This window comes from Balaenoptera ricei, chromosome 2, assembly GCF_028023285.1.
Source record: "Balaenoptera ricei isolate mBalRic1 chromosome 2, mBalRic1.hap2, whole genome shotgun sequence".
Classification (NCBI taxonomy): Eukaryota; Metazoa; Chordata; class Mammalia; order Artiodactyla; family Balaenopteridae; genus Balaenoptera; species Balaenoptera ricei.
Genome location: NC_082640.1, coordinates 20422141 through 20438842, shown reverse-complemented (window position 1 = coordinate 20438842; position 16702 = coordinate 20422141). Strand labels below are relative to the sequence as shown.

Genomic DNA, 16702 nt, shown 5'->3' with positions numbered 1-16702 from the left:
TTTGATTCCTGGTCGGGGAACTAAGATCCCGTAAGCCTCATGGCGTGGCCAAAATAAATAAATAAATAAAGAGCTCTACTGGACATGTTCATTACAGAAAACTTAGAAACTATGGTAAGCAAGAAAAAAATTGGGAATTTTTTTTTTTTTTTTTTTTTTGTCTGCATTGGGTCTGCATTGCTGTGCGTGGGCTTTCTCTCTAGCTGCGGCGAGCCGGGGCTACTCTTTGTTGTGGGGCACAGGCTTCTCATTGCGGAGTATGAGAAACCCTAGAGTATGGGCTCTAGGCTCAAGGGCTTCAGTAGTTGTGGCTTGAGGGCTCTAGAGCACAGGCTCAGTAGTTGTGGCACACGGGCTTAGTTGCTCTGCAGCATGTGGGATCTTCCCGGACCAGGGCTCGAACCCGTGTCCCCTGCATTGGCAGGCGGATTCTTTACTGTGCCACCAGGGAAGTCCCCAAATTAGGAATTTTGACATAGGATCATCACTAAGTTTTTGGTCTATTTCCTTTATATATGTGGAATATATACATGCAAATGCAGAGACATATATGAAGTATATAGATACTAATATGCTAGATATACTATATAATGAAATATATATTATACACACATTTTAACAAAAATCAGGCTTATGCTATATACAGTGTCTTTTAGTCTTTTTTCATCTAAACAAACTGACGCTTTTCCAGTAAGCATTCTCCTACAGCATTATCTTGTGATGACTTCTGGCCAGTGGGGATTAGTTATCAACACCGTGGCATGTCCCTCAGAGGACTGGGGGTTTGTAGAGAGTTAGAGGACTAGCTACAGGGAAACGTCAGTGAGGAATGAGGAGGCATTGACTCCACCTTCAGTACCGGAGGGATGTGTGTGTGGGTGATGAGTAACTTCACCTTCCACTGGTGTCCTCAGGGGAAAGCAGATTCCCGTGCCGACAGGAGTATAAGCAATGTTTAGGGAAGAGGTGAAGAAGGTAGGGAGATCTGTTAAGCATGGAACAGAATTCCAGAGGTCATAATGGAAGGATCTGGGAGACAGAGAGGGAAGAGATATGGGACTGGGTCTGGTAGAAGAAACCAGAGCAGTGAAATGAGGGTCTGGGAGAAAACAGATGGTCAGGATGGATGGAGGATGTGCCCCAAGGTGGGAGGGGAATAGTCCTCTCGCTCTGGCTCTTCCAGAATAGTAGGTGCCACATGTTCTATGGGGTGAGCAGCATCCTTTTGTGCCAACTCCCCCGTCAGTGTTCTAGAGTATTATTAAAAACTTGGCTTTTCAGTTAGAAATTTCAGTTAGAAGTTGAAGCAGTGATCCCTGAGCTGATGTGGTTCACTAAAGAGAATGTTTTCAAAAGAGGGCTAGTAGAGGACTTCCCTGGTGGTCCAGTGGTTAAGACTCTGTGCTTCTAATGCAGGGGGCGTAGGTTCAATCCCCGGTCAGGGAACTAAGATCCCACGTGCTGCGTGGCATGGCCAAAACTTTAAAAAAATAAAGATAAAGCATTAAAAAAAAGAGGGCTAGTAGATTGTGGTGAGAATGGTGATGATAACCCTATGTATTTACCATTGGACTTACCCCACTAAGGATGTAGTTTTGCAGATGATATTGGGAGTCGTGGATGAGATCACCTAGAGAGAAAGTAGATTGAGAAGAAGACCCTGTGCAGACCTGGGGAGAACCAATAGTTTAGAGGTGGACAAAGAGGAGGATCCCCTAAACCCCCTTCTCGCCCAGGAAAAGTGGTGGAGGTTGAGTAGCCAGTGAGTTAGGAGGAAACCCAGGATCTTGCAATGCCAGAGAGCCCAGGGAAGCAACTGTTTTTAAAGAGAAGTGGCCAACAGGGACAATGCTTTAGACAGATGTATCTGTCTGTATTTTAGCCAGAAATATGAAGGTGTCCTACTTCATAACCAGAATAGAGACTATAGCAAAATTATATATGACTCCTCCAGCTTGAAATCAGTTCATTTACTGGGACTGTTTGATGAGTTTATTAGACATAGTGTGGATCCTCTTAACTGTTGGATTTGTGCCAACACATCCTACATATTCGTGTGAATACTGAATGCATGTTCAACACACCTCAGTTCTTTCCTCTAAGCCTGTGACAAGAGGTACACTGTGCAGTACCCTGAATACAAACCCCAGCACATAAACATGTAGCTCTGAAATCATTGTATGGCAACACATGTTCATAAAATGGTCATTAAGTATTTCAAAATATGCTAACAATTTTCTTTGGGTTCTGAAAATAAAAATGCAAATTTCTGTAATGTTCAGAAAATGTGTGCCCTTCATAGTGGATTTGCTCATCTTCAGAGATTTGTGCTTGATTTGTATAAGACCACCTTGATGAACTGAATGTTAATCGATTGTGGGCTTGAAGGATTTTCTTCCAAATTTTAGAAGGGCTTTCATGTGGGAAAGGGAAGAAAAGCAGCTTCTGGCTCAATATAAAATCATTAAGATAGAATTGGATTCATTGAAAGATAATGATTCCCCCTTGAGTAGAGACTGGGGAATTACTCATTTAAGGCTGTACAAATGGGATTTAAAAAATTTTTTCATTATGTGAGTAACAAGATAATTTCTAAGGTCTTTTCCTAGCGTACAATTTCATGAGTGTATGTACCTGGGGTCTTTAAGAAATAAGGAAGGATGGGACTTCCCTGGTGGTGCAGTGGTTAAGAATCCGCCTGCCAATGTAGGGGACACGGGTTCCATCCCTGTTCCGGGAAGTTCCCACATGCCGCAGAGCAACTAAGCCCGTGCGCCACAACTACTGGGCCTGTGCTTTAGAACCCGCGAGCCACAACTACTGAGCCCGCCTAACACAACTACTGAAGCCCACACGCCTAGAGCCCGTGCTCCGCAACAAGAGAAGCCACCGCAATGAGAAGCCCGCGCACCGCAGCTAGAGAAAGCCCGTGTGCAACAACAAAGACCCAACACAGCCAAAAATAAAATAAATAAATTTATTAAAAAAAGAAATAAAATAAGGAAGGAAATGTAACATTGATTTTGTAGTTCAAATTGTATTTCTAATGTACGATATAAAAAATCTCAAATAATAATTAAGAGGACTATAATTATCCATGATCTCAGCATTTTAACAGTTATTTTCAATTTGGGGTGTTTCCTTTTAATATCTATCCTCATGCATAATTAGTTTCACAAATGTGCACTTATAGTTCTGTTTCCTTTCTGTATTTTTCAGTGACTTTCGCTCTCAGGAGATAAATTTAAGGAAATAAGTGTGTTTTCCTGGAGTCTGTTAGTCTTTAATCCTGAAAACCACTGGCAGCTGTGGTGGGTAGGAGCCATGTGTTGAAAACTGTCCAAGGCCACAGAGGCTTCTTTGAAAAACTGATTTTGCAGCCTGTGGGCATTTCCTAAACTATGTTGTTCTATTGTTTTTTCCCCCTGAATTAGTGGACCATGGCCTTGCCAGGTTGGTGACGGTGTATTGTGAGCATGGCCATAAAGCTGCCAAAATCAACCCCCTCTTCACTGGCCAAGCCCTGCAGGAGAACGTGCCTGAAATCCAAGCCCTCGTGCAGACCCTGCAGGGACCCTTTAACACCGCAGGTAAAGCCCATCAACAATGGACTATCCACGTGACAGTTAACTGCCAGTGAGGTGGGGCTCCTTTCTCTGTTCCTGAAGGACCCACATGCCCGCTGGAGCTGAGGCGTCCACAGGTGTGAGGAGACAGTGAGGGGCACATTCGAACACTGGGAGGAGCAGTGTTGGGGTTCTAGAATGGTCTTCTGATAGGGCCCGTTTCCTCTGTATTCAAATCATATATACAACGGCCAAAGGGTACAGGAAAAGGTGCTCCGCATCACTAAGTATCAGGGAAATGCAAATCAAAACCACAATGAGCTATCACCTCACACCTGTTACAATGGCTATTGTCAAAAAAAACCCCAAAGATGGATAAACAACACGGTCCTACTGTCAAGCACAGGGAACTATATTCAGTATCCTGTGATAAACCATAATGGAAAAGAAAATGAAAAAGAATGTATATATATATGTATAACTGAATCACTTTGCTGTACAGCAGAAATTAACACAACATTGTAAATCAACTATACTTCAACTAAAAAAAAAAAACCCAAAGATACAAGTGTCGGTGAGGATGTAGAGAAAAGGGAACTCTTGTGCACTGTTGGTAGGAATGCAAGTTGGTGCAGCCACTATGGAAAATAGTATGGAGGATCCTCAAAAAATTAAAAATAGAACTACCATATGATCCAGCAATTCCATGTCTGGGTATAAATCTAAAGGAATTGAAATCATTATCTTAAAGAGATATCTGCACTCCCATGTTCATCACAGCTTTGCTCAATCAATGTCAAAGATCTAACGTTTATTGTAAGAAACCATACACGATATAAAGAAAATGTTGGTTTGTTAAATTTATATTGTAGGCTTAGGCAAATGACTGATAATTGATTTGGTGCTGGGCCAATCACATACTACAAACCTTTCTTTTCTCTGGCTAAGATTCAGGGAGATTTCCTTTTACCTCAGAATGTTGCATTGCTATCAATATTAATTCACATTAAGACCAACTGTTCAATAATAGGCATTGCTTTATAGATATTAATAAGACTTGAACGTTTTGGTAGATATTTCAGATAAAGGTAGTACATGTGATTTGTAGCTATAAAGCAGATGAAAGGTAGGTTCACAATTTAGTTCGAAATGACTATAGAATCAAAATTTGGCATAATGCATCATGGTTCTGTTCGAGAGAAGAAAGATTTTTATTCCCTCTCCTTTTAGTACCTTATGGCCATTGATCATATTTTTAGTTTTGCCTTTAGAAAAATCTAGATAACCCAAGTTACTTGGAATGAAATGCTCTGAATTCAAATAAGGATCTTGGTATGTTCTATAATTAGTTACATGGTTGATTATTCTTTAAAACGATCCCTTTGATTCCATTTCATAGGATTACTGAACATGGGGAAGGAGGAGGCCTCTCTCGAGGAAGTCGTAGCCTATCTCAACCAGATCTACTGTGGGCAGATTTCTATTGAAACCTCCCAACTTCAGAGCCAGGAGGAGAAAGAATGGTTTGCCAAGCGGTTTGAGGAACTGAAAAAGGAGGCATTTACCACAGAAGAGCGAAAACATCTGTCAAAACTAATGCTAGAATCTCAGGTATAAAAGTAGCAGCTAATATCAAAGAAATAGGTTGACTCATTTTCTACAAAGACATATAAATATTGAAGAGAGGGAGTTAAGACATGAACTCTCTGAATGTAGCCCCATTTACCCCATGGCCTCAACACAAGGGGCAGTGTAACACATACCACTTTATTCTACGTAGAAAAAAGTAGATCGCCAAACAACAGAACTATTGGTTCTTCTCAGAGTCAATATGTTTTATGTATTTATCTATTCCCTCTATAGAAGCCTGCAAAACCCTTAAGATCTTATTTCTCTTTTTATTACCTGAAGTGATAGAAAAAAAGGAACTGTATGTGGAAGAGGCTCTCAGTACAGATGAACGGGATTGACTGTCTGTCAGGGTTGTGATCAGGACTCGGGCATATCAAGATGACAAGAAACCTGTTCCCAATAATGTGGGTGGTTGGCTAGTTTGCAGCCCAGATGAAATGCTATTGTAGAGCCCTGTACTAAAACTCACGTCATGGGAAAGGCCCGGCATTCTGAGGGGATTCCCGTTGGGGTGAGTTCTTCTACCACTCAGGTTGTTTTCTCTGCGTCCCTACTGCTGTCTGGTGTCCTCGGCAGGGCTTTCCTGCCTGGCTCTGGGTGACTTCTGTGCATCTCTGCGGTCTGTAGTGAAGGAACCCTGTTGCGGCTGCTTGAAGTAGTGTGGGGTCTTCTTAAACGTGTTTGACTTTGACCCAGGTAGTTGGCTGTCCTGTAACTAATGCGTCTGACGTGGTGTTCCATAGGAGCTTGACCACTTTTTGGCCACCAAGTTTGCCACGGTGAAGCGATACGGAGGCGAAGGAGCTGAAAGCATGATGGGCTTTTTCTACGAGCTGCTGAAAATGGCGGCCTACAGCGGGGTAACGGATGTCATTATTGGGATGCCACATAGAGGGAGGCTGAACTTACTGACAGGCCTTCTGCAGTTCCCTCCAGAGGTAAAAGACTTTCTATGTTTTCCACTATTCATGTACAATTGACTGTAAAAGAATAAAACCAATGGTTATAACTGCTTTTAGAAAACCGACTAAGCATATGAGCCATTTGTCCAGGAGACAGCTTAATTTTTTTTTTGATTTGAATTTTATTTTATTTGTTTATTTTTACACAGCAGGTTCTTATCAGTTATCTATTTTATACATATTAGTGTATATATGTCAGTCCCAGTCTCTCAGTTCATTCCCCCCCGCCCCCTGCCACTTTCCCCCCTTGGTGTCCATACGTTTGTTCTCTACATATGTGTCTCTATTTCTGCCTTGCAAACTGGTTCATCTGTACTGTTTCTCTAGATTCCACATATATGTGTTAATATACTATATTTGTTTATCTCTTTCTGACTTACTTCAGCTTAGTTAATTGATGAAACCTGTTGCTGTTGGATGGCCCTGTTCTTTTTCCTTTTGTTTGTTTATTCTTTTGGCTGTGCCACGTGGAATGTGGGATCTTAGTTCCCTAACCGGGGATCAAACCCAAGCCCCCTGCTGTGGAAGCACGGAGTCTCAACCACTGGACCACCAGTGAAGTCCCTGGACCTGGCATTTAGGTTGATTTTCTGTATCAACTTACAGAGGTTCTTCACTCAGGGAAGTTAAAAGTTAGTTTCCTATGGATGATGCAAACAGATAAATTCTGTTTTTCGAAATATGCTTTCCCTATTTCATAAAAATCATTCAAACAAACACAAAGATCTGTGCAATTTGATACAATTTTACCTTACAAAAAGTTATTTTTACCTTCCACATATTTGCAGTTTATAGTTAATAGATTGTATGAAACTAATAACACATTGTTATCTCAAGAGACCCCTCTAAGTGAGTGGTTTTATAGGTTATTGGATCTTGGTGTTCCTGTTCTGTCCAACTCAGCTGCTCTGTAAGTCTCGAAAGACTTGAGGGTCAGGACGGAAGATTCGATGTCAGGGAGCATCAGAGAGACTCATGTCTGATAAGGTTGTAGCCATTACGCGTGGATAAACCTCATTACTATTCTTAGCCAGGAGATTAAAAATAATTATAAACGTTAAAGGACCTTTCAAAGTTAGGTGGAGTTAACGGAGCCTATGGGAGGATGTGTTATCCTTGAGAATATTAGAAAAAACACATGGGGACCCTAGTACGCTGTTGGTGGGAATGTAAATTGGTGCAGCCACTGTGGAAAACAGTATGGAGGTTCCTCAAAAAACTAGAACTAGAACCACCATATAACCCAGAAATTCCATTCCTGGGTATATATCTGAAGAAAATGAAAACACTAATTTGAAAAGATATATGCACCCCAATGTTCATAGCAGTATTATTTACAATAGCCAAGATACAGAAGCAGCCTAAGTGTCCATCAGCAGATGAATGGATAAAGAAGATGTGGTACACAAACACACACACACACACACACACACACACACACACACAATGGAATACTACTCAGCCATAAAAAAGAATGAAAATTTGCCATTTGAAACAACATGGATGGACTTGCAGGGTATTGTGCTTAGTGAAATAAGCCACACAAAGATAAATACTGTATGTTGTCACTTATATGTGGAATCTAAAAAATAAAACAAACTAATGACTATAACAAAAAAGAAACAGACTCACTAAGAGAACAAACTAGTGGTTACCGTGGGGAGAGGGAAGGGGGGAAGGGCAGTATAGGGGTAGGGGATTGAGAGATACAAACTACTTTGTAAAAAATAAATAAGCTACATGGATATATTGTACAACACAGAGAATATAGCCAATATTTTATAATAACTATAAACAGTATAATCTCTAAAAATTTTGAATCACTATGTTGTACACCTGAAATTTATATAATATTGTAAATCAACTATACCTGAATTCTAAAAAAAATTTTTTAATGAAAAAAATATATGTGATGTCATGTCTAGGGGCCAATCTTTACCTTTATTATTCATACCTCAGTGTTTCTGATGCTAAGAGACTGATAACCAGCTTTGAAAAGACACCTTAGAAAAGGTAGAATACGACAGAATAAAGTAATGGACAGATGGAGACATGTGCTTAGATACCTGCAGAAATTCTCTCTCTTTTTTTTTTTGGCCCGCTCCATGCAGCTTGCAGGATCTTAGTTCCCTGACCAGGGATGGAATCTGCGCCCTCGGCAGTGAAAGCGCAGAGTCCTAACCACTGGACCGCCAGGGAATTCCCCTGCAGAAGTTCTTAAACCAAAAAATTGCATTCCTAAAATAACCCAGACAAAACAATTACTGAAAGACACAGAAATGATTATCAATGATCATATTTGTGAGAAACACATCCATCCCTATACTGTGTGAGTTTGTATGCTCCTATTTGCAGATAGGGCAATAAGAAGCTTTTGTGAACTGGAGAAGCTTTGGGGTCATTCAAACCATTTGGCCAGTAGAGAATAACATGCTGTTTTTGGTAAATACTTTGGTTTGAGACCCAGATTTGTAGCCGAGGACCTTTAAACCATCTAGTTAATTTCTCTTGCTCATTCATTTTTTTTTTTTTTTAAATCTCAAACTCCTAATTTATCCCTCCCCTTCCCCTTTGGTAACCATAAGATTGTTTTCTATGTCTGTGAGTCTGTTTCTGTTTTGTAAATAAGTTCATTTGTATCATTTTTTTTTCCTTTTCTTTTTTTTTTTTTGGCTGCGCTGCGTGGCTTGCAGGATCTTAGTTCACAGGGACTGAACCTGGGCCCTTGGCAGTGAAAGAGCAGAGTCCTAATGACTGGACTGCCAGGGAATTCCTGTATCATTTTTTTAGATTCCACACATAAGTGATATCATATGATATTTGTCTTTTTCTGTCTGACTTATTTCACTTAGTATGATAATCTCTAGGTCCATCCATGTTGCTGCAAATGGCATTATTTTGTTCTTTTTTATGGCTGAGTAATATTCCAGTGTGTGTGTGTGCACACACACCATATGTTCTTTATCCATTCATCTGTCAATGGACACTTAGGTTGCTTCTGTATATTAGCTATTGTAAATAGGGCTGCAATGAACGTTGGGGTGCGTGTACCTTTTCGAATTAGAGTTTTCTCTGGATATATGGATCATATGGCAACTCTAGCAACTCTGTTTTTAGTTTTTTAGCTTGTTCGTTTTTAAAATGGATAGTAACATCTATGTCATAGAAGACTGTGAAGATGAGGTGACAGAATGTATGCAGAGAAGTCCTTTGAGAATTGGACAATATAGTTTTTAAGATGCCACTTGCGCTAAGCAGTGTATGTCATCCCCTGACTAAATGGGATTAAATTCTTATTTTCTCTCTATCTTTAACAAGAATAATACAAATTCTTTTGGAAAATACATACTAACAGGTGTATTTAAGAAAAAATATTTTGCTTATTGCAAGGCAGAGGTATCTTACCATCTGCATCAGGCTAGACTCTTCTGAAAGTGTTGGAACTTCATATGACTGAACATCTCCAGATAGTTCTGTGCATTCGAGCAGTTACAAGTGTGTGCTTGTCTTTATTTATTTATTTATTTATTTATTTAATTTTTGGCTGCGTTGGGTCTTCGTTGCTGCCTGTGGGCTTTCTCTAGTTGCTGCGATGGGGGGCTACTCTTCATTGCGGTGCGTGGGCTTCTCATTGCAGTGGCTTCTCTTGTTGCGGAGCATGGGCTTTAGGTGCATGGGCTTCAGTAGTTGTGGCACACGGGCTCAGTAATTGTAGCTCACGGGCTCTAGAGCACAGGCTCAGTAGTTGTGGTGCACGGGCTTAGTTGCTCCGCGGCATGTGGGATCTTCCCGGACCAGGGCTCGAACCCGTGTCCCCTGCATTGGCAGGAGGATTCTTAACCACTGTGCCACCAGGGAAGTCCCTATTGTGTGATTTTAAACGAACCACCTCTTCCCATTTTTTCTTGTACGTTTATTCGGCATAGCTGATGTTCCGTAAAATGCGAGGCTTAAGTGAATTTCCGGAAAATGTCTCAGCCGCTGGCGATGTCCTGTCTCACCTGACGTCCTCGGTTGACCTGGACTTCGGCGCGCACCATCCCCTCCACGTGACGATGCTGCCCAACCCCTCACACCTGGAAGCCGTTAACCCCGTGGCTGTTGGGAAGACTCGCGGGAGACAGCAGTCCAGGCGGGATGGGGACTACTCTCCAGACGGGTCGGCTCAGCCTGGGGACAAGGTCATTTGCTTACAGGTACTGGTAGCCTCAGGAAGTGAGGCCTGAGGTTGGAACGACCAGGAAGTAAGAATGTCCAGGTTGGTAGTTATGACAGGAGATGGCAGATGTTCCCGATGAAACTGAGGTGAACTTTTGGGAAAAGAAGATTTTGGGGGTTCTTTAAAAAATTAATAGCAGATGTGAGGTGTAGTCTCAAGGCAACTGACTTTTAGTTTTGACTGATTTTTAAAAATTTTTTTAATTAATTTTTTTATTGGAGTATAGTTGATTTACAGTGTTGTGTTAGTTTCAGGTGTACAGCAAAGTGAGTCAGTTATACATATACATATATTCACTCTTTTTAGATTCTATTCCCATATAGGTCATTACAATACAGTAGGTTCTTATTAGTTAACTATTTTATGTATAGTAGTGTGTATATGTCAATCCCAATCTCCCAATTTATCCCTTCCCCCTCAAGGCAACTGATGGAGGTCGTCACTGTGTTTTTCCTTTCTTGAGTTATGAATTAATTAAGGGGATATAGACCGGCATACCTGCTACTGTTAAGAGGACAGATGTCATTACTTCTCTGAAATTATAACCCTCTTGGAAACGACGTGGTATCCGTCTGTCTAACGAGGCTGCAAGAGTCTGGATTTATTTTATTTGCTTGCTTGTTTGTTTTCCAATGAAGGTCTTTGGCATTAAGGCAAACAATACAAATTATATAATGTATTGCTTCCTCTGCCCCCCACTTTTTGGTAGCTCTACAGGTATATTTTAGAGGTTTAGATTGTGGGTCACATTTTTCTTCTGCAAGTATTCATTTAAATATGAACGTTTAGGGACTTCCCTGGTGGTCCAGTGGTTAAGACTCTGCGCTTCCACTGCAGGCCGCGAGGGTTCGGTCCCTGGTCGGGGCACTAAGATCCCACATACCACGCCAAAAAAGTAAAAAAATAAATATGAACCTTTAACTACTGGATAACTACTAATTAATCCTGGATATCAGTAACTGAGTCTTCAAACCCAACGGAAATAAGTAAATCTACAAGGCAGTAGAATATTTGGCTACATATACAAATAACCACATTATCTTATTGTTAATTTTCCATGGGCCAGAAACTTGTAGTAAATAAATTGGGAGTAAGCAGAATTGGATTTGATTATGTTATAGTATTTCTAAATAGAAATCTTCAAATCATTAGCCAGACATTCTCTTCACCTTTCACTTGAATTCATGAGACTCTAAAATATTTCAGTCATTCACATTTTCCCAGTACATTAAGCTGATCTTAAGACTGATTTCTGAAGTAAGAGGTGAAAGTGGCATTTTCTTTAAAGTGATAAGAAACTGCCCTCTTTTCTCTACTTTGTGTTCCCAAAACATTTTGCCCTGCTGTGTCTGCCTGGGTCTTGCCTCACTCAAGTTCAAAATTCTAATTTATTGTGGGAACTTGAAATTTGGAGTCTATAAAATCATGGTGGTGAGATTCTGGATACTACTTCTGCTGTCTGTCCTCTGTTCATCTTGGTCCTGAATGTGGTGGAAGTGGATTGTCATATGTGATCCTCTGTGTGTGTCCAAGCCCCCTGCTGTGTTTGGCTGAGCAGTTTCCACTGCCCCCAGCATTCCTTGGGGCTTATGGACCCGACTCCTGCAAAGCTTTATGGGCATCATGGAGTGTTTTCTCTTTTAAGACAGGAAATAAAATTAGCAGATGACACATGGCTTTAGTGCCAAGAACCCTAAGACTATGATAAAACGACGCAAGTTATGAACAGATGTTGTGTTCTCAGCAATGCCTCTCCTGTAAACGCTTTTGTAAAGGAGTGGAAGAGACACCCAGCTCTCTTCCTTGCTTTACTGGTCTCCTTTTACATCATTACCCCACAAGAAGTCCCATCAGCAAGGAGGCCAAAGGGTGTGGAGTGTTCAGATGCTAGGAACCCCTTGACCCTGTGTGGACCACCGTGCGGCTGAGGGTTTGACTTGCCAGTGTAGCCTGGTGTAGAAAAGACAAGGATTCTGGAACCAAGAAGCACTGAGTTCAGATCCTGGCTTTGCTGCCTTCTAGCTTGGCATGCTTGGTTCTGTTCCTCAGGTTCTCTGAATCTCAGAGGTCAATGGGAGTATGTTACATTCCTTATAGTGTTCTGAGGATGAAATGAGAACATAGTAAGTTCCTTAGCCCAGGCGAAGGGCTTGGAGGGGTGGGGAAATAAGTCAAAAAATGGAGGCATCAGGACTTTCCTGGCAGTCCAGTGGTTAAGACTCTGTGCTTCCAATGCAGGGGGCACGGGTTCCATCCCTGGTTTGGGAAGTAAGATCCCATGTGCCATGCAGTGTGGCCAAAAAAAATGCAGGCATCACAGAAGGTCTAGTCCTAGGCACGTGAAATACGTACTCTTTCTGAACCTTGGTTTTCTCATCCATGAAGAGAACAGTGGCGATTCCCTTACCTGGCCCCTACACCTGATTGTTGAATGGATCAATGGAGATAATGGACATAGCGTTGTGGAGGTGATGTAAGGGTATGTTATCACTACGTCTGGTTACTCCAAAACGTCAGTCATCCCTGTAGGCCCTAGCAATGGGAAGGTGTGGGCTGGAGATTTTGCTAAGCAAAGCAGTGCTTCCTTTCTTAGCCAAAATGTTCTACCTATATACAAATTACTCTTTTAGGACATCTTCGCTGTTATTAAAAAAATCTGCTTCCAAGGATTCTTTCTTTTTATTTATTTATTTTATTTATTTATTTTTGGCTGTGTTGCATCTTTGTAGCTGCGTGCGGGCTTTCTCTAGTTGCGGTGAGCGGGGGCTACTCTTCTTTGCGGTGCGCAGGCTTCTCATTGCGGTGGCTTCTCTTGTTGCAGAACACGGGCTCTAGGCGCATGGGCTTCAGTAGTTGTGGCTCGAGGGCTCTAGAGCACAGGCTCAGTAGCTGTGGCGCACGGGCTTAGCTGCTCCGCAGCATGTGGGATCTTCCCGGACCAGGGCTCGAACCTGTGTCCCCCCCCTGCATTGGCAGGCGGATTCTTAACCACTGTGCCACCATGGAAGCCCGAGGAGTCTTTCTTCATTAGTATTTAGGTCTTTTATTTCTGCTATTATTGGAGCCACAATGGTTACCATATCAGGTCATTTAATTTAATTAATTAATTTATTTATTTATTTGGCCATGCTGTGCAGCTTTCAGGATCTTAGTTCCCCCATCAGGGATTGAACCCCGGGCCGTAACAGTGAAAGCGCCGAGTCCTAACCACTGGACCACCAGGGAATTCCCCATATCAGATAATTCTATTCTTTGGCTGAGCATTTTGGCTGTTTATGATAGTAGCCTTTTATTTAATAACTTTTTAATTAAAATACATTTGTCATATAACATCATGTAAATTTAAGGTGTACAACATATACCTTATCGATATAACAGCCTTTTATACAGCATGAAGTCAGTGGAGCTCATACTTTCTCCTAAGGTCTGCAATTCCCTCATTATTTGCTTTCAACTTTTCTAAAAAAAATTCACCCCCTTTTCTACCACCTTCCATTTACCAGTTTTTTTAAAATTAATTTATTTTTTTATTGAAGTATAGTTGATTTACAGTGTTGTGTTAATTTCTGCTATAAGCAAAGTGATTCACTTATACACAGATGTATACATTCTTTTTAAAATTCTTTTCCATTATGGTTTATCACAGGATATTGAATATAGTTCCCTGTGCTTTATGGTAGGACCTTGTTTTCAGGTTTTGTGCTATTATGATCTAGCAGACTTCACAAGTTCTGGAAGAATAGCACATTTCAGAGATTCTCTTATAATAGTATTTTGCTCTTTCCCCAAAGCCTCCTTTCACTTGTGTATGATATACTTCCCCGCCCCCCGCCCCATGCTCCTGTCTTTGCTGTCACATCATTCTCTTTTATGTTAGCCGCAGTGGTGGCTAATGCACCCAGTGGGAAGGAGGTGACGTGAGCTACACGCGGTCTCGTTTTTGGGGGAAAATGATTGGGGAAGAGTGAGGGTTCGAAGCTGTGCATTGGTCTTAGTGTCTTGCAGGCTGTTTTCATGATTGCTTTACTAGAGTTGATATTCCTTCTACCCCTCCAATCGCCCTTCCTTCTGTGATGCTGCTGTGAACACTAGCGTGTTGATGGGGATGTGAGAAGTGATGGGTATAGGTGATGATGTGGGGCGGAAGGAATAGGTCAACTGGTGGTGGCTGCAGGAGGAAAAGGGCTGATTTAGCATCTTTGAAAGCTGCTTGAGATCAGCCTAACCATTCTAGGAAATCCTATAGCCGGCAGATTTTTAGGAGGGCAGGGGAGCAGTGAGAGCATGGTTGTTTTTATTCCTGTTACTATTTGGAAACCTAAATTTCCCCATCGCTTACGTTCATTTTCTTTTTTTCTCCCCCGTGATCTAGGTTCACGGTGATGCTTCTTTCTGTGGTCAAGGGATTGTTCCTGAAACATTTACGCTCTCTAATATCCCGCATTTCAGAATTGGTGGGAGTGTCCATTTGATTGTCAATAACCAGCTGGGTTACACCACTCCTGCAGAAAGAGGAAGGTCTTCCTTATACTGTAGTGACATCGGTATGTAACACAGGGAGGAGTTGACGCTGTGGAGTCAGACAAGGAATTCCTGGAGAAACTTCTAGTTCACTCAGAACAGTGAGCCTCACTGCTGGTCCCATTTTAAATTTTGGATCAGATACGGTCAGTGGTCACCAGCAGTTGTTGTTAATATTCCTTTAAGGGTCTGAGTGTGATCTTAAAATCCAAGGAAATAAAACAAGAGTAGAATTTAGAGGGTGCAATCTCAAAATGCTTAAGTATCTAGTTTAATGATCTGCTGGAATCCAGAGATAACACAATTAGTACAGCTAGGGCAATTGTCTTTAGGATATTCAGATTTGGAGTACCCAAGATCACAGTCAAAAAGGGTATGTTCAACCAGTAAACTTGGCCAAGTGGTCTGGTTGGAAATCAGATGTGAAGAAGCAAAGTCAGCTTGTTTTAACCTGTGGAAACTAGTAGTATTAAAAGAAACACAGGGCTTTTTATTATTCATTCCCTATTTCACAGAATTTCCAGAATTGTTAGATGGTAAGAACTGCTCTGTTTTTACATCCAGAGCCTGGCCTGGATGCCTTTTGGGGCTACCTATATGAATTTTTTGTAATTAGTTAGGTAGAGATTTGAAAATTCATTCTCAATCTTCTCTTTGGAGAAAATCCATTTTTTTCTCGGATACATCCTTTAATGACCCTTTTATCTCAGGAAGAAAGATAATAGTCATGATGATAATAACAAATAAGCATCAGTTATGATGTACCAGGCTCTGTTAAGCACTTTATATGCATTAACTCATTGCCTCTTTAGGACATCACTAAGAGGTAAGAGCTATTATCCCAATGTTACAGACAAGGAGACTGAGATTCATAACTTTACCAGGATCACAAAGAGCTGGGACTTGAACTCATGCTTGTCACCTCGCCTCTAAAGTGCAGGTTCTTTTTTTTTTTTTCATAAAGTGCGGGTTTTTTTTTTTTTTGCCGCACCATGTGGCTTACAGGAACTCAGTTCCCCGGCCTGGGATTGAACCCAGGTCATGGAAGTGAAAGCCCAGAGTCCTAACCACTAGGCCACCAGGGAACTCCCAAAGTGCAGGTTCTTAACACCCAAGCCAAACTACCCCTAAGGACAAGGGCTGTCTCCCCATGCGGGCAACAGGACTTGGGGGTAGGTTCATGGGTTGACTAGCCGGCCTCATCTCCAGCTTCTCTGCCTCAGGGAAGCTTGTGGGCTGCGCCATCATCCACGTCAATGGAGACAGCCCAGAGGAAGTGGTCCAGGCCACACGACTGGCATTTGAATACCAGCGCCAATTCCGGAAGGATGTGATTGTTGACTTGTTGTGCTACAGGCAGTGGGGCCACAACGAGCTGGATGAGCCCTTCTTCACCAACCCGGTCATGTACCAGATCATCAGGTACAAGGATGAACCGTCATGCGATGTGCCCCTTTCCCCACAGTGCTCACATTATTATTTGTGTTAGACACTCTCCGGTAGGGCAACCAGCTTTCCCAGTGTGCCTGGGACATGAAACTTTCAATGCTCAAACTGGGACAGACCTGGGCACACTGGGATGGTCATCCTTTGCGTCTCAGGAAAGCGCCCCATGTTCTTCCAACTCTACATATTTCCTCAATGAATAGACAAAGGGCGACTTCACCCCCTCACCTAGCAGAGGGAGGACTGAACAGAAGACGTAGGCAGAGCCTTGCCCGAAGCTGCTCAGTGCGACATTGACAGGAGCAGAAACAGAACCTCCATGATTCACTTCTGCAAACTATAGACGTGGACCTACT

At 41.8% G+C, this 16702-nt stretch overlaps 1 protein-coding gene across 1 annotated transcript in view; it reads left to right on the top strand.

Annotated features, from left to right (window-relative positions):
- DHTKD1 (dehydrogenase E1 and transketolase domain containing 1) overlaps positions 1–16702 on the top strand; it is a 51529-nt gene that overhangs the window by 10953 nt on the left and 23874 nt on the right. The window contains exons 2-7 of the mRNA XM_059912087.1: positions 3435–3590; positions 4966–5177; positions 5942–6136; positions 10087–10356; positions 14752–14923; positions 16124–16322. Of these exons, the coding sequence (XP_059768070.1) occupies positions 3435–3590; positions 4966–5177; positions 5942–6136; positions 10087–10356; positions 14752–14923; positions 16124–16322 (1204 nt within the window). The remainder of the gene's footprint in view (positions 1–3434; positions 3591–4965; positions 5178–5941; positions 6137–10086; positions 10357–14751; positions 14924–16123; positions 16323–16702) is intronic.